The sequence below is a fragment of the Pseudophryne corroboree genome, chromosome 12, assembly GCF_028390025.1.
Source record: "Pseudophryne corroboree isolate aPseCor3 chromosome 12, aPseCor3.hap2, whole genome shotgun sequence".
Lineage (NCBI taxonomy): Eukaryota > Metazoa > Chordata > Amphibia > Anura > Myobatrachidae > Pseudophryne > Pseudophryne corroboree.
This window is the reverse complement of record NC_086455.1, coordinates 766,172-792,989: the sequence shown is the minus strand read 5'-3', so window position 1 is coordinate 792,989 and position 26,818 is coordinate 766,172. Positions and strand designations below refer to the sequence as shown.

The 26,818-nt window shown below is 54.1% G+C and overlaps 1 protein-coding gene across 1 annotated transcript; it reads right to left on the bottom strand.

Annotated features, from left to right (window-relative positions):
- SCAMP3 (secretory carrier membrane protein 3) lies at positions 1-26,818 on the bottom strand. Its single transcript, XM_063946618.1, has 9 exons — positions 26,686-26,818; positions 19,490-19,567; positions 18,563-18,700; positions 18,347-18,467; positions 13,209-13,337; positions 11,692-11,851; positions 10,629-10,730; positions 10,371-10,491; positions 1-510 (listed from the first exon to the last, which is right to left on the bottom strand). Exons 1-9 carry the CDS (start codon positions 26,737-26,739, stop codon positions 367-369), a joined length of 1,047 nt encoding a protein of 348 aa, XP_063802688.1. The 5' UTR covers positions 26,740-26,818; the 3' UTR covers positions 1-366.

Genomic DNA, 26,818 nt, shown 5'->3' with positions numbered 1-26,818 from the left:
GAGGACTTAATAAAACACTTTATTTGGGGATTGCTGGTCTCCGCACTCCATACACACCGTACTGGCTGGGAACAGCCCCAGGCTTGGAACATAACATGCTTCCCGTTACAGAACATACATGCACTTCCCATAATCACAGGTATGACCGCAGGCAGAGAAGGGTGATGAACACTATGGCACAGACAGAATAGGGCCCTTTAGGCTGTGGGTCACTCACCCACGGAGGCGAGCTGCTGGGCGTGTCACGTCAGACACCCAGAAGCAGACATGAACTTAGAGAAGGCAGAGCCGTCCTGACCAGCGCCCGAGAGCTGGCGACAGTTCCGTGACACAGTCCAGCACAGCAATATGCGGCCTATTCCTCTCTTAGGGCTTGAAAGCATTTTGGGCAGCACCTGCTGCAACGTTGGAGGCCGCCGTACGCACTGCGGGATTAGAGAACACTCCGGTGGCGAACTCCGCCTGGGCCTTCTGGAAACTGGCACCGGTCCGGCGGTAAATGGAGTGGATCTGGGGAAGAGAACGTTAGATGTGAGTATAGAGCGGGAGTACCAATACCCCTCCACCCGGTCATACGGCACACAGACGGAGTATCAATACCCCTCCACCCGGTCATGCGGTACACAGTGGGAGTATCAATACCCCTCCACCCGGTCATGCGGTACACAGCAGGAGTATCAATACCCCTCCACCCGGTCATGCGGTGCACAGCAGGAGTATCAATACCCCTCCACCCGGTCATGCGGTACACAGCAGGAGTATCAATACCCCTCCACTCGGTCATACAGTACACAGACGGAGTATCAATACCCCTCCACCCGGTCATATAGTACACAGCGGGAGTATCAATACCCCTCCACCCGGTCATACAGTACACAGCAGGAGTAGTAATACCCCTCCACCCGGTCATACAGTACACAGCGGGAGTATCAATACCCTCCACCCGGTCATACGGTACACAGCAGGAGTATCAATACCCCTCCACTCGGTCATACAGTACACAGACGGAGTATCAATACCCCTCCACCCGGTCATATAGTACACAGCAGGAGTAGTAATACCCCTCCACCCGGTCATACAGTACACAGCGGGAGTATCAATACCCCTCCACCCGGTCATACGGTACACAGACGGAGTAGTAATACCCCTCCACCCGGTCATACAGTACACAGCAGGAGTATCAATACCCCTCCACTCGGTCATACAGTACACAGACGGAGTATCAATACCCCTCCACCCGGTCATATAGTACACAGCGGGAGTATCAATACCCCTCCACCCGGTCATACAGTACACAGCAGGAGTAGTAATACCCCTCCACCCGGTCATACAGTACACAGCGGGAGTATCAATACCCCTCCACCCGGTCATACGGTACACAGACGGAGTAGTAATACCCCTCCACCCGGTCATGCGGTACACAGCAGGAGTATCAATACCCCTCAACCCGGTCATACAGTACACAGTGGGAGTATCAATACCCCTCCAACTGGTCATACAGTACACAGCAGGAGTATCAATACCCCTCCAACTGGTCATACGGCACACAGCAGGAGTAGTAATACCCCTCCACCCGGTCATACAGTACACAGCGGGAGTATCAATACCCCTCCACCCGGTCATACAGTACACAGCGGGAGTATCAATACCCCTCCACCCGGTCATACAGTACACAGCAGGAGTAGTAATACCCCTCCACCCGGTCATACGGTACACAGCAGGAGTATCAATACCCCTCCACCCGGTCATACAGTACACAGCGGGAGTATCAATACCCCTCCACCCGGTCATACGGTACACAGACGGAGTAGTAATACCCCTCCACCCGGTCATGCGGTACACAGCAGGAGTATCAATACCCCTCCACCCGGTCATACGGTACACAGTGGGAGTATCAATACCCCTCCAACTGGTCATACGGCACACAGCAGGAGTAGTAATACCCCTCCACCCGGTCATACAGTACACAGCGGGAGTATCAATACCCCTCCACCCGGTCATACAGTACACAGCGGGAGTATCAATACCCCTCCACCCGGTCATACAGTACACAGCAGGAGTAGTAATACCCCTCCACCCGGTCATACGGTACACAGCAGGAGTATCAATACCCCTCCACCCGGTCATACAGTACACAGCGGGAGTATCAATACCCCTCCACCCGGTCATACGGTACACAGACGGAGTAGTAATACCCCTCCACCCGGTCATGCGGTACACAGCAGGAGTATCAATACCCCTCAACCCGGTCATACAGTACACAGTGGGAGTATCAATACCCCTCCAACTGGTCATACAGTACACAGCAGAAGTATCAATACCTCTCCACCCGGTCATACGGCACACAGCAGGAGTAGTAATACCCCTCCACCCGGTCATACAGTACACAGCGGGAGTATCAATACCCCTCCACCCGGTCATACAGTACACAGCGGGAGTATCAATACCCCTCCACCCGGTCATACGGTACACAGCAGGAGTATCAATACCCCTCCACCCGGTCATGCGGTACACAGCAGGAGTATCAATACCCCTCCACCCGGTCATGCGGTACACAGCAGGAGTATCAATACCCCTCCACCTGGTCATACAGTACACAGCAGGAGTAGTAATACCCCTCCACCCGGTCATACAGTACACAGCGGGAGTATCAATACCCCTCCACCCGGTCATACAGTACACAGCAGGAGTAGTAATACCCCTCCACCCAGTCATACAGTACACAGCAGGAGTATCAATACCCCTCCACCCGGTCATACAGTACACAGCGGGAGTATCAATACCCCTCCACCAAGTCATACAGTACACAGCAGGAGTATCAATACCCCTCCACCCGGTCATACAGTACACAGCAGGAGTAGTAATACCCCTCCACCCAGTCATACAGTACACAGCGGGAGTATCAATACCCCTCCACCAAGTCATACAGTACACAGCAGGAGTAGTAATACCCCTCCACCCAGTCATACAGTACACAGCGGGAGTATCAATACCCCTCCACCAAGTCATACAGTACACAGCAGGAGTATCAATACCCCTCCACCCGGTCATACAGTACACAGCAGGAGTAGTAATACCCCTCCACCCAGTCATACAGTACACAGCGGGAGTATCAATACCCCTCCACCCGGTCATACAGTACACAGCAGGAGTAGTAATACCCCTCCACCCAGTCATACAGTACACAGCGGGAGTATCAATACCCCTCCACCCGGTCATACAGTACACAGCAGGAGTATCAATACCCCTCCACCCGGTCATACGGCACACAGCAGGAGTAGTAATACCCCTCCACCCGGTCATGCGGTACACAGTGGGAGTATCAATACCCCTCCACCCGGTCATGCGGTGCACAGCAGGAGTATCAATACCCCTCCACCCGGTCATGCGGTACACAGCAGGAGTATCAATACCCCTCCACTCGGTCATACAGTACACAGACGGAGTATCAATACCCCTCCACCCGGTCATATAGTACACAGCGGGAGTATCAATACCCCTCCACCCGGTCATACGGTACACAGACGGAGTAGTAATACCCCTCCACCCGGTCATACAGTACACAGCAGGAGTAGTAATACCCCTCCACCCGGTCATACAGTACACAGCAGGAGTAGTAATACCCCTCCACCCGGTCATACAGTACACAGCGGGAGTATCAATACCCCTCCACCCGGTCATACGGTACACAGACGGAGTAGTAATACCCCTCCACCCGGTCATACAGTACACAGCAGGAGTATCAATACCCCTCCACTCGGTCATACAGTACACAGACGGAGTATCAATACCCCTCCACCCGGTCATATAGTACACAGCGGGAGTATCAATACCCCTCCACCCGGTCATACAGTACACAGCGGGAGTATCAATACCCCTCCACCCGGTCATACGGTACACAGACGGAGTAGTAATACCCCTCCACCCGGTCATGCGGTACACAGCAGGAGTATCAATACCCCTCAACCCGGTCATACAGTACACAGTGGGAGTATCAATACCCCTCCAACTGGTCATACAGTACACAGCAGGAGTATCAATACCCCTCCAACTGGTCATACAGTACACAGCAGGAGTATCAATACCCCTCCAACTGGTCATACAGTACACAGCAGAAGTATCAATACCTCTCCACCCGGTCATACGGCACACAGCAGGAGTAGTAATACCCCTCCACCCGGTCATACAGTACACAGCGGGAGTATCAATACCCCTCCACCCGGTCATACAGTACACAGCGGGAGTATCAATACCCCTCCACCCGGTCATACAGTACACAGCAGGAGTAGTAATACCCCTCCACCCGGTCATACAGTACACAGCAGGAGTAGTAATACCCCTCCACCCGGTCATACGGTACACAGCAGGAGTATCAATACCCCTCCACCCGGTCATGCGGTACACAGCAGGAGTATCAATACCCCTCCACCCGGTCATGCGGTACACAGCAGGAGTATCAATACCCCTCCACCTGGTCATACAGTACACAGCAGGAGTAGTAATACCCCTCCACCCGGTCATACAGTACACAGCGGGAGTATCAATACCCCTCCACCCGGTCATACAGTACACAGCAGGAGTAGTAATACCCCTCCACCCAGTCATACAGTACACAGCGGGAGTATCAATACCCCTCCACCAAGTCATACAGTACACAGTGGGAGTATCAATACCCCTCCACCCGGTCATACGGTACACAGACGGAGTAGTAATACCCCTCCACCCGGTCATGCGGTACACAGCAGGAGTATCAATACCCCTCAACCCGGTCATACAGTACACAGTGGGAGTATCAATACCCCTCCAACTGGTCATACAGTACACAGCAGGAGTATCAATACCCCTCCAACTGGTCATACAGTACACAGCAGGAGTATCAATACCCCTCCAACTGGTCATACAGTACACAGCAGAAGTATCAATACCTCTCCACCCGGTCATACAGTACACAGCAGGAGTAGTAATACCCCTCCACCCGGTCATACAGTACACAGCGGGAGTATCAATACCCCTCCACCCGGTCATACGGTACACAGTGGGAGTATCAATACCCCTCCACCCGGTCATACGGTACACAGCAGGAGTAGTAATACCCCTCCACCCGGTCATACAGTACACAGCGGGAGTATCAATACCCCTCCACCCGGTCATACAGTACACAGTGGGAGTATCAATACCCCTCCACCCGGTCATACGGTACACAGCAGGAGTAGTAATACCCCTCCACCCGGTCATACAGTACACAGCGGGAGTATCAATACCCCTCCACCCGGTCATACAGTACACAGTGGGAGTATCAATACCCCTCCACCCGGTCATACGGTACACAGCAGGAGTAGTAATACCCCTCCACCCGGTCATACAGTACACAGCGGGAGTATCAATACCCCTCCACCCGGTCATACAGTACACAGTGGGAGTATCAATACCCCTCCACCCGGTCATACGGTACACAGCAGGAGTAGTAATACCCCTCCACCCGGTCATACAGTACACAGCGGGAGTATCAATACCCCTCCACCCGGTCATACAGTACACAGCGGGAGTATCAATACCCCTCCACTCGGTCATACAGTACACAGCGGGAGTATCAATACCCCTCCACCCGGTCATACGGTCACAGCAGTAATCACACCTTTCCACCTCATATGGCAGGAGTGGTAATACCCCTCCATCCTGATACCCGCTCATATGGTATATAAATGGAGTGTAATAAGTACCTGACTCCCCCATTATACCAGTATATAACTGGAGCACCTATATATGTACACCTCCTCAGACCGTTAAATAACAGGGAAGTAATAATACCCTGACTCTTCCTCGCAGACCAATATAAAACAGGAGTGTAAGAAGTACCCGGTTCCCAACACTTACCTGTATACAAGAGCAAAATTCCCTGAAACCCACTCAGACCAGTATATAACTGGAGAGTAATACTATAAGGAACTACCCCTCCGACCGGCATATAACCTGGGAGTAATAGATACCCAGACTCTACCCCTCCGACCAGAGATTAGAACAAAATCCGTATTTTTATACCACCCTGGATGCTAATTGCCCTCTCCCAGCAGATCTGGTGACTGACAAAACCTTTTGCTGTTGGGCAGTGCACGGCAGGTAATGGCTGAGAGTGTGAGGTCCTTAGACAAAGGCGTCAATCACGGGGGATTTCCTTATTCCATAGGTAAAAGTGTCAGATTGGGTTTGGAACCTGTATTCATTTATGTAGCTGGTTTGATTGATATATGAATCCTGAATGGTATATACAGGAAGGATGAGGAACATTTGTTTGAGAAATCAAATACAAACCGTATTTTGAAGCTATGTGATAAATGTATCAAAGGCGAAGCGTAAACTCCCAGGTGGTAAAGGATGGAGTTTACATGACACCAAACTTTGTGGTTGACAGGAAGGAGGAAATTGCTTCCTGTAGTAGTTATCTCCTTTTAAATTGAAACTTATTTATTTATATTTTGTAAGATATCCTGATTGGATGGAAAGGACAGCGTCATGAGAGGCAAAGTTATCCAAGGAATAATGTCTAATGAATGTGTTAATGGAAGACCATGTGGCTGCCCTACATATCTGTTCTGCTGAAGCACCATGTTGTGCTGCCCATGAAGGACCTACCTTACGTGTAGAATGAGCAGAGACATTAGCCGAAACCGGGAGATCAGCCTGAGAATATGTTTCTGAAATCACCAGCCAAAGCCATCCTGCCAGTGTCTGTTTAGTAGCAGGCCATCCTCTCTTGTGAAAACCGTAGAGAATGAAGAGAGAATTTGTCTTTCTGATGGCAGTGGTACGGTCCACGTAGATCCTTAATGCACGGACTACGTCCAGCGATGCATCTCCCGCAGAAAGTCCCGATACCTGAAAAGCCGGAACTACAAATTTCTTCATTAAGGTGGAATTTAGACACCACCTTCAGAAGATACCCAGACCTAGTTCTGAGAACGGCTTTATCTGGATATAAAAAACAAAACAAAACACAAAAGTCAGAAATGGGGGAACGACATGATAATGCCCCTAAATCTGATACTCATCTAGCCGACGCCATAGCCAGTAGAAAGATAACTTTTGCTGTCAACCATTTAAGGTCCACTTTATTAAGGGCTTTCAGGACTAGACTTTAGTCCCAAGGCACTGTAGGAGCAACAAATGGAGGTTGAATGCGCAGAATTCCCTGGAAAAAAGTACGCACATCCTGTAAATTGGCAATTTTCTTTTGGAACCATACAGTCAATGCTGATACTTGCACTCTCAAGGAAGCCACCTTCAAACCTTTATCCATTCCCGCCTGAAGGAATGCGAAGACCCTGGAAACTCTGAACGACTTAGGGTCCATTTTCCGTTCACTGCACAAATGAATATAGGCTTGCCATATTCGGTGATAAATGCGAGCTGAGGAGGGTTTCCTTGCTCTGAGTATCGTTTGAATTACCTGTTGTGAAAAACCTCGACTTCAGTCGATCCAGATGTCAGTGATAACAAGGACCCTGCATCAGTAAATCTGGACGTTGAGGGAGCAGAAGTGGAACATCCATCGACATTCTCTGCAGATCTGTGTACCAATGTCTTCTGGGACAAGCCGAAGCTATTAGTATCACGGCACCTTTTCCTTGCTTTATCTTTCTCACCACCCTGGGTAATAGGGTGATTGGAGGAAACACATAGGCCAGATGAAAGTCCCATCTCACCAACAGGGCATCCACAAAGATCGCTCTGGGATCCTTTGTTCTTGACCCGTATGCGAGCACTTTGTTGTTCAGACAGGACACCATGAGATCTATCTCTGGCAACCCCCACTTGTCTACTAGAGTCTGGAAGACCTCCGGGTGTAGAGCCCACTCACTTGCCTAAATGGCGTGTCGACTGAGAAAGTCCGCTTCCCAGTTTAGGACTCCTGGAACGAACACGGCGGACAATGCTGGAAGATGGAGTTCTACGCACTTTAGTGTGTGACTTAACTCCTTCATCGCTTTTCAGCTGCGAGTTCCTCCCTGTTGGTTCAGGTAAGCTACTGCCGTTGTATTGTCCGATCGTATCTGGACTGGTTTTCCTTGCAGAATGTCCTTTGCCTGAATCAGTGCCATATATATGGTCCGAGGTTCCAAAATATTTATTTGCAGGCAACTTTCTTCCTTGGTCCATTGCCCCTGAAAACACAACCTTCCGGACACTGCTCCCCAGCCCTGGAGACTAGCATCTGTCGTCAGATTTTCCCAATCTGATACCCAAAAGGGCCTCCCCTTGTCCAGATGGGATGTCTGTAGCCACCTGGATAATGACCTTCTTACTTCTATCGTAAGAAACAGTCTGTGTTTTTATCATTCCATTTGGCAAGAATCAGACGCTGCAGAGGCCTCGAGTCGAATTGTGCATACTCCACCATGTTGAATGTTGACACCATCAAACCCATCACTCACATTGCTGCGTGAATGGATATCTTCTGACTGTGTAACAAGTTCTGAATCCTTGACTGGACTTTGGATATCTTGTTCAGAGGTAAACTTACTCTCTAAAGACTTGAATCCAGTACAGCCCCCAAGTGAGTCATTCGTTGTGACGGAACTAGACTATTTTGCCCAATTTAGGAGCCACCCGTGGTTCTGCAGACATGTTATTGTCTGTTGGAGATGACATAGGAGCAATTCCTGGGATTGTGCCAGGATTAAAAGATCGTCGAGGTCTGGAAATATTCTTATCCCCTGCTTGCGGAGATAAGCTGCCATAACCACCATAATCTTGGTAAATACTCTGGGAGCTGTGGCCAGTCCAAATGGTAGGGCCTAGAACTGAAAATGCTGTTGGAGGATAGCGAACCTGAGATAACACTGATGGGACAGTGCTATAGAAACATGTAGGTAAGCATCCTATATATCCAGGGATACCATATAATCCCCTGGCTCCATGACCAAAATGATGGAACGTAAAGCTCCATGTGAAACCAAGGTACCCAAATGTATTGGTTCAGCATTTTGAGATTGAGAATGGGCCGAAATTACCCATTTGGCTTCCGAACTAAAAACAGGTTGGAGTAAAAACCCTGTCCTCGTTGTGCAGGATGAACTGGAATGACTACTCCTGACTGAAGCAATTTCTGAACTGCTTCTAACAAAGCCCTGGCCTTCGTCTCTACCAGAGATGGGCTGGTACAAAAAAAAAAAACATAAAAAACCAACACCTTCGAGGAGGATGCTTCTTGAAGGCAAAAGCATAACCTAGAGATACCGCTTCCTGCACCCAGGCATCTGTGGTAGACTGCTGTCAGATCTGTGCAAACTGAAGAAGTCTGCCCCCTACCCTGGGATCCCCCAGGAGGAGGCCGGCACCATCAGGCTGATGGCTTATCTATTTTCCCAACCGGTCCTCTGGTAGCCCAATGCTTTTTAGTCTTACCAGGCTTGTTGTACTGGGGCTGCTTGCCATCACTTTTTCCTTTAGCTTTTCCTTGAGATTGAAAGGGCAGAAAAGCCAGAACTTTAGGTTTGAAATTGTATGTGGAAGGAAACTTGACCTTCTTGGAGTCTGCTTCTGACTCCAGAATATCTGTCAATTGTTTACCAAAAAGAATATCTCCAGAAAAGGGCAAAGATTCCAGAACCTTCTTAGATTCTGAATCAGCTTTACACTTATGTAACCAAACTGCTCTGTGAGCAGCTATTGTAGAAGCTGATGCCCTGGAGGCAATAGTACCCATAATCCAATGCTGCTTCTTCCAAGAACAATGCAGCCTGTTTTATATGAGCTATATGGGATTTTTGCCCTCTAGAAACTATAGAAAAATCCCCCTCCAATGCATCAGCCCTCCAAGCTGAGGCCATGGCTGGTCTTATGACTGCCCCAGACAGGGAAAAAATGTTTTTTTAGAAAACCATCCACTCTCCTATCCGTGAGATCATTTAATGATGTTGAAGACAAAGGTAATGTAGATTTTTGCACTAATCGAATCACATGCGTATGTACTTTAGGAGCCACCTCCCTTTTTAAACAATCCCCAGCTGGAAGGGGATAATTGGAATTCCATTTCTTAGGAATACTAAACTTCTTATTGGGCGTAGTCCAAGCCTCTTTCATAATTTCTGTCAGCTGATCTGACCCTGGAAACTCAGTCTTAACTGTTTTGGGACGTTTAAACACAGGTGCCTTGGTTTTGGACTGTATTACCTGTAAGAGTGAACCTACACCCCTCTCCCAGTGTAATGACCGCAGAACCGTATTACCTGTAACAGAGTGACCCCCACACCCCTCAACCTGTGTATTAACCCCCCAGGACAGTATTACCTGTAATAGAGTGACCTCACACCCTGTATAATGACCCTTAGGACGGTATTACCTGTAATACACAGTCCCCTCCCCCTTCTCACCTTCTTTAGCATGATGATCCCCAGGGCTGCGGTCGCTGTGAATATCACAGCAACAATGATCATTAATATGGCGACTCCCACATTCACAGTCTTTATGGCGGTGAGAGCAGCAATCCAGCCACTGTAAGACACGCACACAGGAAAGATTACAGAGGTCAGTGAAAGCTGGGCTCTGATTGGCTGCAGTTATATAAGGGTAACTGCATAGCTTTATAATCATTTCACCTCTGACGTAAGTTATTACAGCATAGTCCGTACCTGAATCCCCATCCAGGAATCCCCACAGTCTGCAGGACATAGACAATATCTTGGACGAAATAGACAAAGAAGAAGAAAAAGAAGTTGAAGGAACTGTCACTCCTACGGAGAGAGAAACCGGGAAAGACAATAATTACTGATTATCCGTCACTATATGTATGGAGAGCAGATAGACAATCCGGTGACGCTACAGAGACTGCCCGCTTACAACTGGAGACGGGAGAGCGCGATCCGGTGACGCTACAGAGACCGCCCGCGTACAGCTAGAGACGGGAGAGCGCGATCAGGTGACGCTACAGAGACTGCCCGCTTACAACTAGAGACGGGAGAGCGCGATCCGGTGACGCTACAGAGACTGCCCGCTTACAACTAGAGACGGGAGAGCGCGATCCGGTGACGCTACACAGACTGCCCGCTTACAACTAGAGACGGGAGAGCGCGATCCGGTGACGCTACAGAGACTGCCCGCTTACAACTAGAGACGGGAGAGCGCGATCCGGTGACGCTACAGAGACTGCCCGCTTACAACTAGAGACGGGAGAGCGCGATCCGGTGACGCTACAGAGACTGCCCGCTTACAACTAGAGACGGGAGAGCGCGATCCGGTGACGCTACAGAGACCGCCCGCGTACAGCTAGAGACAGCAGATAGTACAGAGTGTCGCTACAGAGACCGCCCGCGTACAGCTAGAGACAGCAGATAGTACAGAGTGTCGCTACAGAGACCGCCCGCGTACAGCTAGAGACAGCAGATAGTACCGAGTGTCGCTACAGAGACCGCCCGCGTACAGCTAGAGACAGCAGATAGTACCGAGTGTCGCTACAGAGACCGCCCGCGTACAGCTAGAGACAGCAGATAGTACCGAGTGTCGCTACAGAGACCGCCCGCGTACAGCTAGAGACAGCAGATAGTAGAGTGTCGCTACAGAGACCGCCCGCGTACAGCTAGAGACAGCAGATAGTACCGAGTGTCGCTACAGAGACCGCCCGCGTACAGCTAGAGACAGCAGATAGTACTGAGTGTCGCTATGCAGGATGTGAAGGCTGCAGTCACCACCACTCACCTAAAAGCCTTGTACAAGGGTCGGTACCAGCACACGAAGGAGCAGGGTGTGAAGAGAACAATCCACAGGATGGACATGCCAAACCCAGAACCTTGGGATCCATCCACAATGAACCACGCCAGACATGCCACGAAATTCAGGAGGAGACTTCCTGCACTAGCTGCATGAAGAGACACAAAGACTGAGCGATCCCAGAATATGGCATCCACTAGGGGGCACTGGAGTTCTCTTGGGATATGGACGGGGCGTTAGCAGGGATAGGCACATTTAAATATTTAAATGAGTAACCCTCCACCCCCCCTCCATAGTCCCCAGATGCCTCCGGGTTTTCTTGCAGAGTACCAAAATCCCTTTTTCTTGAGCTGTATGTCATTCTGCAAGTACCAGGTCTCCTCTGCTAGGCTGTAAATGGGGCGATGACATAACTCCAGGGGGACTAAGACATTATCACTCTGCCCAAGAATGCGTCTGACCAGGCCACAATCCTTCCTGAAGAGAGGCCATAAATCTGTTCAGTATGGACAAGAACCAGACCCCAGCAACAAAATGGGAGAAGGAGAAGTTTATGTCCATCCAGCAGATAGAGGTCTCCCATCCCGTACCAGTCATAAATGTTTGGGTGGGGTGGAAGACTGCATCATTCAGTTCCCATCTTCAAACAACCTGGTCACTTAGGTTAGAGATAATAAAGCAGAGAGGCATGGAGTTCCGTGTCCATGTGGGCTATTCCCCCTCCCCTAATAACTCTTGAAAGAAAAAGTGGAGGGAGTGTATGATCCCTTAAGTCTATTGTCCAGCAATGAGCTGGTTAAGACACAAAAAGGGGGAGGGAGGGAGAGCAGCTGAGGGTATAACTATCTTTCTCCCTGTATATGTGTTCAGTTCTTGGGGGAAATCGGCTATCGTATGCTGGGAATGCATCATATCTCTTCACCTGTGAAATCCCCACAACAGGATCCTAGATTCGTGTGTAAGTTTAGGTTTCTGAATTATTATCTCCTATGATTTTTGTTTGGATTGTACCATACTCTGTGTGTATTCTTAAAATATTCCTAATAATCTTTGTAACACTTTTTGTAACAAAAGATCTGAAGTATTCTTGGAATGAAAATTAAAAAAATCCTTGTTTCTGATTCTGTGTCTCTTATGACCCAAGGCCTCGTGCGGCCCATGTTACCAATTTTTCTAAGTATTTCAGTGTGTTTGCAGGTAGAAGCAAAAGTGTACCGTACGCTTCAGCGCTAAATAGACTTTTGCTGGTGGCGGCGAATACGTTTGTTGTATCTGGAGAAGCGACAGGCAGGTTATTAAAAAAAATATAAACACAACAATATGTGATTAAACAAATGAGGAAAGAGATCCATAGAGACATAGGAAACTGCCCCCACACAGGCCTTCTGGCAGAACGTATGCATAACGACATGGAGTAATGATGGCAGTACCTGTGTACACCAGCTGGCGCACCAGTATTACCCTTCCCCTGCTGCACAGTATCACATAGAAAGGTATGTGCTCACCAAGCCACAGGTAGTACATGATGGACACGGTCTTCTGAAAGTCCTGCGGGATGTCCACATCGATGTCCTGGTAGAAACAGGGCTTCACAGGGCAAAAGGCTGGCAAGGGCGGCCAGTTATTCTGCCTCACTGTGGGCACAAGAGAAATGGTGAGAGCCACTAGTCCACGGTACACAGATTGCCCAGGGCCCTCCGTCCCCCTCTCCGATACCAGCTCAGCCTTGTATATGTCTCACACTCATTTACATACGTGAAATCAGGACATATGCTCCACCCCAGTCCACCCAAATTACAATCCCCCCACCCCCGCAACCCTTAAATCTGGACTGTCCCACCAAAATCGTAACTCCTGAAAGCCATAGTATTTTTGCCAAACTGAATACAACGGCCCAGCTGGTCTATTTCCCACCGGCCCAGGTGCTCTCCATCTTTGCTGGAACCGTCATACCAGCCCAGCTTGCTCCTGCATCCGATGTCCCCACACTCAAAACTCCCTGGCCACAAACGGCTTCCTCTTCCCCATACTAAACCCAGCGGTCCTGGATGGTCACCATCTACCACACCCAGAACATTCCAGCAATGACCATTGTCTCAGACCCTCCCAGCCATGCTGACCTTCATACCTCCACCACTGTCCATTGTCTGCCCGACCCAACCACACTGGCATCCGTGTCCCACTCCCAGACACTCCCAACCACTGTCCTCCGTCCACCGACCCCAGACCTTCCTAGAGCCCCCACTCCCATCCGTCTCCCTGCCGCAGACCCCACTCCCATCCGTCTCCCTGCCGCAGACCCCACTCCCATCCGTCTCCCTGCCGCAGACCCCACTCCCATCCGTCTCCCTGCCGCAGACCCCACTCCCATCCGTCTCCCTGCCGCAGACCCCACTCCGATCCGTCTCCCTGCCGCAGACCCCACTCCCATCCGTCTCCCTGCCGCAGACCCCACTCCCATCCGTCTCCCTGCCGCAGACCCCACTCCCATCCGTCTCTCTGCCGCAGACCCCACTCCCATCCGTCTCTCTGCCGCAGACCCCACTCCCATCCGTCTCCCTGCCGCAGACCACACTCCCATCCGTCTCCCTGCCGCAGACCCCACTCCCATCCGTCTCCCTGCAGCAGACCCCACTCCCATCCGTCTCCCTGCCGCAGTCCCCACTCCCATCCGTCTCCCTGCAGCAGACCCCACTCCCATCCGTCTCCCTGCAGCAGACCCCACTCCCATCCGTCTCCCTGCAGCAGACCCCACTCCCATCCGTCTCCCTGCCGCAGACCCCACTCCCATCCGTCTCCCTGCCACAGAGTCTCCCAGTCCCCACTCCCATCCGTCTCCCTGCCGCAGAGTTTCCCAGTCCCCACTCCCATCCGTCTCCCTGCTGCAGTCCCCACTCCCATCCGTCTCCCTGCCGCAGAGTCTCCCAGTCCCCACTCCCATCCGTCTCCCTGCCGCAGTCCCCACTCCCATCCGTCTCCCTGCCGCAGTCCCCACTCCCATCCGTCTCCCTGCCGCAGTCCCCACTCCCATCCGTCTCCCTGCCGCAGACCCCACTCCCATCCGTCTCCCTGCAGCAGACCCCACTCCCATCCGTCTCCCTGCAGCAGACCCCACTCCCATCCGTCTCCCTGCCGCAGACCCCACTCCCATCCGTCTCCCTGCCGCAGACCCCACTCCCATCCGTCTCCCTGCCGCAGACCCCACTCCCATCCGTCTCCCTGCCGCAGAGTCTCCCAGTCCCCACTCCCATCCGTCTCCCTGCCACAGAGTTTCCCAGTCCCCACTCCCATCCGTCTCCCTGCCGCAGAGTTTCCCAGTCCCCACTCCCATCCGTCTCCCTGCTGCAGTCCCCACTCCCATCCGTCTCCCTGCCGCAGAGTCTCCCAGTCCCCACTCCCATCCGTCTCCCTGCCGCAGTCCCCACTCCCATCCGTCTCCCTGCAGCAGACCCCACTCCCATCCGTCTCCCTGCCGCAGTCCCCACTCCCATCCGTCTCCCTGCCGCAGACCCCACTCCCATCCGTCTCCCTGCCGCAGAGTCTCCCAGTCCCCACTCCCATCCGTCTCCCTGCCACAGAGTTTCCCGGTCCCCACTCCCATCTGTCTCCCTGCCGCAGAGTTTCCCAGTCCCCACTCCCATCCGTCTCCCTGCTGCAGTCCCCACTCCCATCCGTCTCCCTGCCGCAGAGTCTCCCAGTCCCCACTCCCATCCGTCTCCCTGCCGCAGTCCCCACTCCCATCCGTCTCCCTGCAGCAGACCCCACTCCCATCCGTCTCCCTGCCGCAGTCCCCACTCCCATCCGTCTCCCTGCCGCAGTCCCCACTCCCATCCGTCTCCCTGCAGCAGACCCCACTCCCATCCGTCTCCCTGCAGCAGACCCCACTCCCATCCGTCTCCCTGCAGCAGACCCCACTCCCATCCGTCTCCCTGCCGCAGACCCCACTCCCATCCGTCTCCCTGCCACAGAGTCTCCCAGTCCCCACTCCCATCCGTCTCCCTGCCGCAGAGTTTCCCAGTCCCCACTCCCATCCGTCTCCCTGCTGCAGTCCCCACTCCCATCCGTCTCCCTGCCGCAGAGTCTCCCAGTCCCCACTCCCATCCGTCTCCCTGCCGCAGTCCCCACTCCCATCCGTCTCCCTGCCGCAGTCCCCACTCCCATCCGTCTCCCTGCCGCAGTCCCCACTCCCATCCGTCTCCCTGCCGCAGACCCCACTCCCATCCGTCTCCCTGCAGCAGACCCCACTCCCATCCGTCTCCCTGCAGCAGACCCCACTCCCATCCGTCTCCCTGCCGCAGACCCCACTCCCATCCGTCTCCCTGCCGCAGACCCCACTCCCATCCGTCTCCCTGCCGCAGACCCCACTCCCATCCGTCTCCCTGCCGCAGAGTCTCCCAGTCCCCACTCCCATCCGTCTCCCTGCCACAGAGTTTCCCAGTCCCCACTCCCATCCGTCTCCCTGCCGCAGAGTTTCCCAGTCCCCACTCCCATCCGTCTCCCTGCTGCAGTCCCCACTCCCATCCGTCTCCCTGCCGCAGAGTCTCCCAGTCCCCACTCCCATCCGTCTCCCTGCCGCAGTCCCCACTCCCATCCGTCTCCCTGCCGCAGAGTCTCCCAGTCCCCACTCCCATCCGTCTCCCTGCCGCAGTCCCCACTCCCATCCGTCTCCCTGCCGCAGAGTCTCCCAGTCCCCACTCCCATCCGTCTCCCTGCCGCAGAGTTTCCCAGTCCCCACTCCCATCCGTCTCCCTGCCGCAGACCCTCCCAGTCCCCAATGCCATCTGTCTCCCTGCCGCAGACCCCACTCCCATCCGTCTCCCTGCCGCAGTCCCCACTCCCATCCGTCTCCCTGCAGCAGACCCCACTCCCATCCGTCTCCCTGCAGCAGACCCCACTCCCATCCGTCTCCCTGCAGCAGACCCCACTCCCATCCGTCTCCCTGCAGCAGACCCCACTCCCATCCGTCTCCCTGCAGCAGACCCCACTCCCATCCGTCTCCCTGCCGCAGACCCCACTCCCATCCGTCTCCCTGCCGCAGACCCCACTCCCATCCGTCTCCCTGCCGCAGACCCCACTCCCATCCGTCTCCCTGCCGCAGACCCCACTCCCATCCGTCTCCCTGCCGCAGACCCCACTCCCATCCGTCTCCCTGCCGCAGACCCCACTCCCATCCGTCTCCCTGCCGCAGACCCCACTCCCATCCGTCTCCCTGCCGCAGACCCCACTCCCATCCGTCTCCCTGCCGCAGACCCCACTCCCATCCGTCTCCCTGCCGCAGAGTCTCCCAGTCCCCACTCCCATCCGTCTCCCTGCCGCACAGTTTCCCAGTCCCCACTCCCATCCGTCTCCCTGCCGCAGAGTTTCCCAGTCCCCACTTCCATCCGTCTCCCTGCCGCAGTCCCCACTCCCATCCGTCTCCCTGCCGCAGAGTTTCCCAGACCCCACTCCCATCCGTCTCCCTGCCGCAGAGTTTCCCAGTCCCCACTCCCATCCGTCTCCCTGCCGCAGAGTTTCCCAGTCCCCACTCCCATCCGTCTCCCTGCCGCAGAGTTTCCCAGTCCCCACTCCCATCCGTCTCCCTGCCGCAGACCCCACTCCCATCCGTCTCCCTGCCGCAGACCCCACTCCCATCCGTCTCCCTGCCGCAGACCCCACTCCCATCCGTCTCCCTGCCGCAGACCCCACTCCCATCCGTCTCCCTGCCGCAGACCCCACTCCCATCCGTCTCCCTGCCGCAGACCCCACTCCCATCCGTCTCCCTGCCGCAGACCCCACTCCCATCCGTCTCCCTGCCGCAGACCCCACTCCCATCCGTCGCCCTGCCGCAGACTCCACTCCCATCCGTCGCCCTGCCGCAGACCCCACTCCCATCCGTCTCCCTGCCGCAGAGTCTCCCAGTCCCCACTCCCATCCGTCTCCCTGCCGCAGAGTTTCCCAGTCCCCACTCCCATCCGTCTCCCTGCCGCAGACCCCACTCCCATCCGTCTCCCTGCCGCAGACCCCACTCCCATCCGTCTCCCTGCCGCAGACCCCACTCCCATCCGTCTCCCTGCCGCAGACCCCACTCCCATCCGTCTCCCTGCCGCAGACCCCACTCCCATCCGTCTCCCTGCCGCAGACCCCACTCCCATCCGTCTCCCTGCCGCAGACCCCACTCCCATCCGTCTCCCTGCCGCAGAGTCTCCCAGTCCCCACTCCCATCCGTCTCCCTGCCGCAGACCCCACTCCCATCCGTCTCCCTGCCGCAGACCCCACTCCCATCCGTCTCCCTGCCGCAGACCCCACTCCCATCCGTCTCCCTGCCGCAGACCCCACTCCCATCCGTCTCCCTGCCGCAGACCCCACTCCCATCCGTCTCCCTGCCGCAGACCCCACTCCCATCCGTCTCCCTGCCGCAGACCCCACTCCCATCCGTCTCCCTGCCGCAGAGTCTCCCAGTCCCCACTCCCATCCGTCTCCCTGCCGCAGAGTTTCCCAGTCCCCACTCCCATCCGTCTCCCTGCCGCAGACCCTCCCAGTCCCCAATGCCAACTGTCTCCCTGCCGCAGACCCCACTCCCATCCGTCTCCCTGCCGCAGACCCTCCCAGTCCCCAATGCCACCCAGTCCCCCTCCTGACCAGAGTCAGCCTACAAACGTCTTACATGTTGTTCCTCCAACACTAGCATTCTTTAATTCTCGTTCTCTCCGATCCAGTTCTTCCGCTTTCCGATTAAGCTCCTCCTGCCGCCGTAGTAAGTCCGCTGCTGCTGCAGCTGTGGATTCCTGCACCAATGAGAGCAGAGACACTGCATGGAGGCCAATGACTGGAAGGGAGAGGAGGAGGTAAGCGGACAGCCGAGGACAGGGGGCGTGTGTACCTGTGTTCCATATGAGCCATAGTTTTTGGGTTCGGTTGGACTTGGTTTCTTGGCTGCTGGAGTGACAGTAGGCGGAAGCTGGGAGGTGGGCAGAGTGGCCGGAGGCTGTGCAGACGGCTCATGGTATGGAGGAGGCACCTGAAAGCACACAGAACTATGACTGATAGAGGAGCTGTATCCAGTGGGGTTAGTACGTCATTATGGCCCCTTGAGGCTTCAGGCTTAGATTTGGTTTCAGCCTTTGGGGTCTAAGAAGACATAAATTGAGCGTCCTACTCTGTACCTGTCATTGGCATTACACACAATGTTCATCACGTCTTAGGCATTACCTTATGTGGCTTAGCAGCAGACATTTAGCCACATTCCCATTTAATGAGCGTAGCAAAGCATTATGGGTAAATTGTAGACAAAGGGGCTACAGAATCTGATGGTGTATCTCAGACACGACTGAGCATGTGAAGAGATAGGACTGGTCCAGGCTGTGTGCTACTAGCCAGCGACTGGTACATTATAGGATGAATTAAGATCCAGTTTATGGTAAATATTGGCAGCCGGAGTCTCTGCCAGGGCCAAGGGTACTGCTGTCAGACTGGCGCCTGCTGTATGTATGGACTGATATGAGCATTTGATGACAAATGACGGGGTCCCCAGAACTGACCTACATCTGGCATCGAGACGATGAGCCGATAACAGACGTAAGATCAGTTCTGTTGGTTACTTATAAAGTGTTTGTCTCATTTATAATCTACTCGTTGGCTACACCGTGTCAAAACATTTCCTTCAATCAGTGGAACGAAAACCCACACAATGCAGGAGCTCAGACAGCGCACGGGAGCCAGGACGCGGCTGTATCACAGGGCAACGGAGGAGTCATCTGACTCTATAGCCACCCACAATACTCAGAATCACACAAACAACAATTCTCACCCCTCGGTTATCAAACGGATTGTAGACATCAAGTGTTGCGTACTGGGCGGTGGACTGGTGCTCCGTCACAGCTGGGTCCTGGAAGAAGAGGAGAAAGCATGAGCCAAACAGTGGGGTCTCCTCAGGGCAATATGCAAACATGGGGTCTCCTCAGGGCAATATGCAAACATGGGGTCTCCTCAGGGCAATATGCAAACATGGGGTCTCCTCAGGGCAATATGCAAACATGGGGTCTCCTCAGGGCAATATACACACATGGGGTCTCCTCAGGGCAATATACAAACATGGGGTCTCCTCAGGGCAATACACAAACATGGGGTCTCCTCAGGGCAATACACAAACATGGGGTCTCCTCAGGGCAATACACAAACATGGGGTCTCCTCAGGGCAATACACAAACATGGGGTCTCCTCAGGGCAATATGCAAACATGGGGTCTCCTCAGGGCAATATGCAAACATGGGGTCTCCTCAGGGCAATATGCAAACATGGGGTCTCCTCAGGGCAATATGCAAACATGGGGTCTCCTCAGGGCAATATGCAAACATGGGGTCTCCTCAGGGCAATATACAAACATGGGGTCTCCTCAGGGCAATATACAAACATGGGGTCTCCTCAGGGCAATATACAAACATGGGGTCTCCTCAGGGCAATATACAAACATGGGGTCTCCTGAGCTCCTCATTCTTGTCGCACTGGGCCCATACTGTCTCCTGTGCGATACCACCATACAGCGTGCTGTTACTCTGCGCTAGTCTCTCTGCCAGCGCCGTGGATACTGAAGGGGCCATACTGTCTCCTGTGCGATACCACCATACAGCGTGCTGTTACTCTGCGCTAGTCTCTCTGCCAGCGCCGGGGATACTGAAGGGGCCATACTGTCTCCTCTGCGATGCTACCATACAGCGTGCTGTTACTCTGCGCTAGTCTCTCTACCAGAGCCAGCGCCGGGGATACTGAAGGGGTCATACTGTCTCCTGTGCGATACCACCATACAGCGTGCTGTTACTCTGCGCTAGTCTCTCTGCCAGCGCCGGGGATACTGAAGTGGCCACACTGTCTCCTGTGCGATGCTACCATACAGCGTGCTGTTACTCTGCGCTAGTCTCTCTACCAGAGCCAGCGCCGGGGATACTGAAGGGGCCATACTGTCTCCTGTGCGATACCACCATACAGCGTGCTGTTACTCTGCGCTAGTCTCTCTGCCAGCGCCAGGGATACTGAAGTGGCCACACTGTCTCCTGTGCGATGCTACTATACAGCGTGCTGTTACTCTGCGCTAGTCTCTCTACCAGAGCCAGCGCCGGGGATACTGAAGGGGCCATACTGTCTCCTGTGCGATACCACCATACAGCGTGCTGTTACTCTGCGCTAGTCTCTCTGCCAGCGCCAGGGATACTGAAGGGGCAACACTGTCTCCTGTGTGATTCTACCATACAACGTGCTGTTAGTCTGTGCTAGTCACTCTATCAGAGCCAGCACCAGAGGCTACAGGGAAAGAAGAAATCATAGAGGGCCCTGGCCTCACACTTAATATACACACAGCACACAGGCTACAGTACACTGTATACACAAGTTATATTACACTACACAGCAGCCTTATAACCTACTGGAATCCAAGAAGCAAGAAGGGAGCACAGATATTGTGTACACCCTTGTATATATAGGTACTTAACCCCCCAGGGGCCAGACACTCAAATCGTTCCTATTATACACAGCACTGCGTCCCCCCTTACACTGCACTGTGCCCCCATTATACTGCACTGTGCCCCCATTATACTGCACCCCCCTTACACTGCACTGTGCCCCCATTATACTGCACCCCCCTTACACTGCACTGTGCCCCCATTATACTACACCCCCCTTACACTGCACTGTGCCCCCATTATACTGAACCCCCCTTACACTGCAGTGCCCCCATTATACTGCACTGTGCCCCCATTATATTGCACCCCCCTTACACTGCACTGTGCCCCCATTATACTGCACCCCCCTTACACTGCACTGTGCCCCCATTATACTGCACCCCCCTTACACTGCACTGTGCCCCCATTATACTGCACTGTGCCCCCATTATATTGCACCCCCCTTACACTGCACTGTGCCCCCATTATACTGCACCCCCCTTACACTGCACTGTGCCCCCATTATACTGCACCCCCCCTTACACTGCACCCCCCCTTACACTGCACTGTGCCCCCATTATACTGCACCCATTACACTACATTGTGCCCCCATTAAACTGCATTGTGCACCCATTACACTGCACTGTGCCCCCATTATACTGCACGCCCCATTACACTGCACTGTGCCCCCATTATACCGCACCCCCATTACACTGCACTGTGCCCCATTAAACCGCACCCCCATTACACTGCACTGTGCCCCCATTATACTGCACCCCCATTACACTGGACTGTGCCCCCATTATACTGCACCCCCCTTACACTGCACTGTGCCCCCATTATACTGCACCCCCCTTACACTGCACTGTGCCCCCATTATACGGCACCCCCCTTACACTGCACTGTGCCCCCATTATACTGCACCCCCCTTACACTGCACTGTGCCCCCATTATACTGCACCCCCATTACACTGCACTGTGCCCCCATTATACTGCACCCCCATTACACTGGACTGTGCCCCCATTATACTGCACCCCCATTACACTGGACTGTGCCCCCATTATACTGCACCCCCATTACACTGGACTATGCCCCCATTATACTGCAGCCCCCCATTACACTGGACTGTGCCCCCATTATACTGCAACCCCCTTACACTGCACTATGCCCCCATTATACTGCACCCCCATTACACTGGACTGTGCCCCCATTATACTGCACCCCCATTACACTGGACTATGCCCCCATTATACTGCACCCCCCATTGCACTGCACTGTGCCCCCATTATACTGCACCCCCATTACACTGCACCCCCATTATACTGCACCCCCATTACACTGGACTATTCCCCCATTATACTGCACCCCCCATTACACTACACCCCCCCTTACACTGCACCCCCATTACACTGGACTGTGCCCCCATTATACTGCACCCCCCTTACACTGCACTGTGTCGCCTTTATACTGCACCCCCATTACACTGCACTGTGCCCCCATTATACTGCACCCCCCTTACACTGCACTGTGCCCAATTATACTGCACCCCCCATTACACTGCACTGTGCCCCCATTATACTGCACCCCCCTTAGACTGCACTGTGCCCCCATTATACTGCACCCCCCTTACACTGCACTGAGCTCCCATTATACTGCACCCCCCATTACACTGCACTGTGCCCCCATTACACTGCACCCCAATTACACTGCACCCCCCTTACGCTGCACTTTGCCCCCATTATACTGCACCCCCTTACACTGCACTGTGCCCAAATTATACTGCAACCCCCATTACACTGCACTGTGCCCACATTACACTACACCCCATTACACTGCACTGTGCCCCCATTATACTGCACCCCCCTTCCACTGCACTGTGCCCCCATTATACTGCACTGTGCCCCCATTATACTGCACCCCCCTTCCACTGCACTGTGCCCCCATTATACTGCACCCCCCTTACACTGCACTGTGCCCCCATTATACTACACCCCCCTTACACTGCACTGTGCCCCCATTATACTGCACTGTGCCCCCATTATACTGCACCCCCCTTACACTGCACTGCACCCCAAATTATACTGCACCCCCTTACACTGCACTGTGCCCCCATTATACTGCACCCCCCTTACACTGCACTGTGCCCCCATTATACTGCACCCCCCTTACACTGCACTGTGCCCCCATTATACTGCACTGTGCCCCCATTATATTGCACCCCCCTTACACTGCACTGTGCCCCCATTATACTGCACCCCCCTTACACTGCACTGTGCCCCCATTATACTGCACCCCCCCTTACACTGCACCCCCCCTTACACTGCACTGTGCCCCCATTATACTGCACCCATTACACTACATTGTGCCCCCATTATACTGCACCCCCCATTAAACTGCATTGTGCACCCATTACACTGCACTGTGCCCCCATTATACTGCACGCCCCATTACACTGCACTGTGCCCCCATTATACCGCACCCCCATTACACTGCACTGTGCCCCATTAAACCGCACCCCCATTACACTGCACTGTGCCCCCATTATACTGCACCCCCATTACACTGGACTGTGCCCCCATTATACTGCACCCCCATTACACTGGACTGTGCCCCCATTATACTGCACCCCCATTACACTGCACTGTGCCCCCATTATACTGCACCCCCATTATACCGCACCCCCATTACACTGGACTGTGCCCCCATTATACCGCACCCCCATTACACTGGACTGTGCCCCCATTATACTGCACCCCCCATAACACTGGACTGTGCCCCCATTATACTGCACCCCTCATTACACTGGACTGTGCCCCCATTATACTGCTGCACCCCCCTTACACTGGACTGTGCCCCCATTATACTGCACCCCCATTACACTGGACTGTGCCCCCATTATACTGCACCCCCATTACACTGCACTGTGCCCCCATTATACTGCACCCCCATTATACCGCACCCCCATTACACTGGACTGTGCCCCCATTATACCGCACCCCCATTACACTGGACTGTGCCCCCATTATACCGCACCCCCATTACACTGGACTGTGCCCCCATTATACTGCACCCCCCATTACACTGGACTGTGCCCCCATTATACTGCACCCCTCATTACACTGGACTGTGCCCCCATTATACTGCTGCACCCCCCTTACACTGGACTGTGCCCCCATTATACTGCACCCCCCTTACACTGCACTGTGCCCCCATTATACTGCACCCCCCTTACACTGCACTGTGCCCCCATTATACTGCACCCCCCTTACACTGCACTGTGCCCCCATTATACTGCACCCCCCTTACACTGCACTGTGCCCCCCATTATACTGCACCCCCTTACACTGCACTGTGCCCCCATTATACTGCACCCCCTTACACTGCACTGTGCCCCCATTATACTGCACCCCCCTTACACTGCACTGTGCCCCCATTATACTGCACCCCCCTTACACTGCACTGTGCCCCCATTATACTGCACCCCCCTTACACTGCACTGTGCCCCCATTATACTGCACCCCCCTTACACTGCACTGTGCCCCCATTATACGGCACCCCCCTTACACTGCACTGTGCCCCCATTATACTGCACCCCCCTTACACTGCACTGTGCCCCCATTATACTGCACCCCCCTTACACTGCACTGTGCCCCCATTATACTGCACCCCCATTACACTGCACTGTGCCCCCATTATACTGCACCCCCATTACACTGGACTGTGCCCCCATTATACTGCACCCCCATTACACTGGACTGTGCCCCCATTATACTGCACCCCCATTACACTGGACTATGCCCCCATTATACTGCAGCCCCCCATTACACTGGACTGTGCCCCCATTATACTGCAACCCCCTTACACTGCACTATGCCCCCATTATACTGCACCCCCATTACACTGGACTGTGCCCCCATTATACTGCACCCCCATTACACTGGACTATGCCCCCATTATACTGCACCCCCCATTGCACTGCACTGTGCCCCCATTATACTGCACCCCCATTACACTGCACCCCCATTATACTGCACCCTCATTACACTGGACTATTCCCCCATTATACTGCACCCCCCATTACACTACACCCCCCCTTACACTGCACCCCCATTACACTGGACTGTGCCCCCATTATACTGCACCCCCCTTACACTGCACTGTGTCGCCTTTATACTGCACCCCCATTACACTGCACTGTGCCCCCATTATACTGCACCCCCCCTTACACTGCACTGTGCCCCATTATACTGCACCCCCCATTACACTGCACTGTGCCCCCATTATACTGCACCCCCCTTAGACTGCACTGTGCCCCCATTATACTGCACCCCCCTTACACTGCACTGTGCTCCCATTATACTGCACCCCCCATTACACTGCACTGTGCCCCCATTACACTGCACCCCAATTACACTGCACCCCCCTTACGCTGCACTTTGCCCCCATTATACTGCACCCCCTTACACTGCACTGTGCCCAAATTATACTGCAACCCCCATTACACTGCACTGTGCCCACATTACACTACACCCCATTACACTGCACTGTGCCCCCATTATACTGCACCCCCCTTCCACTGCACTGTGCCCCCATTATACTGCACTGTGCCCCCATTATACTGCACCCCCCTTCCACTGCACTGTGCCCCCATTATACTGCACCCCCCTTACACTGCACTGTGCCCCCATTATACTACACCCCCCTTAAACTGCACTGTGCCACCATTATACTACACCCCACCTTACACTGCACTATGCCCCCATTATACTGCACTGTGCCCCCATTATACTGCACCCCCCTTACACTGCACTGCACCCCAAATTATACTGCACCCCCTTACACTGCACTATGCCCCCATTATACTGCACCCCCTTACACTGCACTGCACCCCCCTTACACTGCACTGTGCCCCCATTATACCGCACCCCCCCTTACACTGCACTGAGCCCCCATTATACTGCACCCCCTTACACTGCACTGCACCCCCCTTACACTGCACTGTGCCCCCATTATACCGCACCCCCCCTTACACTGCACTGTGCCCCCATTATACTGCACCCCCCCTTACACTGCACTGCACCCCCCTAACACTGCACTGTGCCCCCATTATACCGCACCCCCCCCTTACACTGCACTGAGCCCCCATTATACTGCACCCCCTTACACTGCACTGCACCCCCCTTACACTGCACTGTGCCCCCATTATACCGCACCCCCCCTTACACTGCACTGTGCCCCCATTATACCGCAACCCCCCTTACACTGCACTGAGCCCCCATTATACTGCACTGTGCCCCCATTATACCGCACCCCCCTTACACTGCACTATGCCCCCATTATACCGCACCCCCCTTACACTGCACTGTGCCCCCATTATACCGCACCCCCCATTATACTGCACTGTGCCCCCATTACACTGCACGATGGTTATATTACACGGGCGCAGCACCGGACACACTGACACTCTGGATATGACGCCATGTATCAGGGTGAGGGCAGGCAGCAGTGACAGGGGGGGTAATTACCCTGCAGGGGGCAGTAATGTGCGGGGTGGCGGGGAGGGGCCGGTACCTGGAACGGGTTGTCCAGCTCTGAGAAAGGATTCCCCCTGTCAGGCTGCGCCATCTCCACTGCAGACACAACCCGGAAGCGGCAGCCGGTCACATGCCGATCACATGATCCCTCTGCTCAGTCATGTGACCCT

Bases quoted from the DNA above. Each gene is read 5' to 3' on its own strand.
- SCAMP3 (XM_063946618.1), bottom strand. From the start codon at position 26,739: ATGGCGCAGCCTGACAGGGGGAATCCTTTCTCAGAGCTGGACAACCCG. The intron at 19,568-26,685 runs GTACCGGCCCCT...CTCTTCTTCCAG, and splicing joins AGCTGGACAACCCGTTCCAG to GACCCAGCTGTGACGGAGCA. The intron at 18,468-18,562 runs GTACACACGCCC...TCATTGGTGCAG, and splicing joins ATGGCTCATATGGAACACAG to GAATCCACAGCTGCAGCAGC.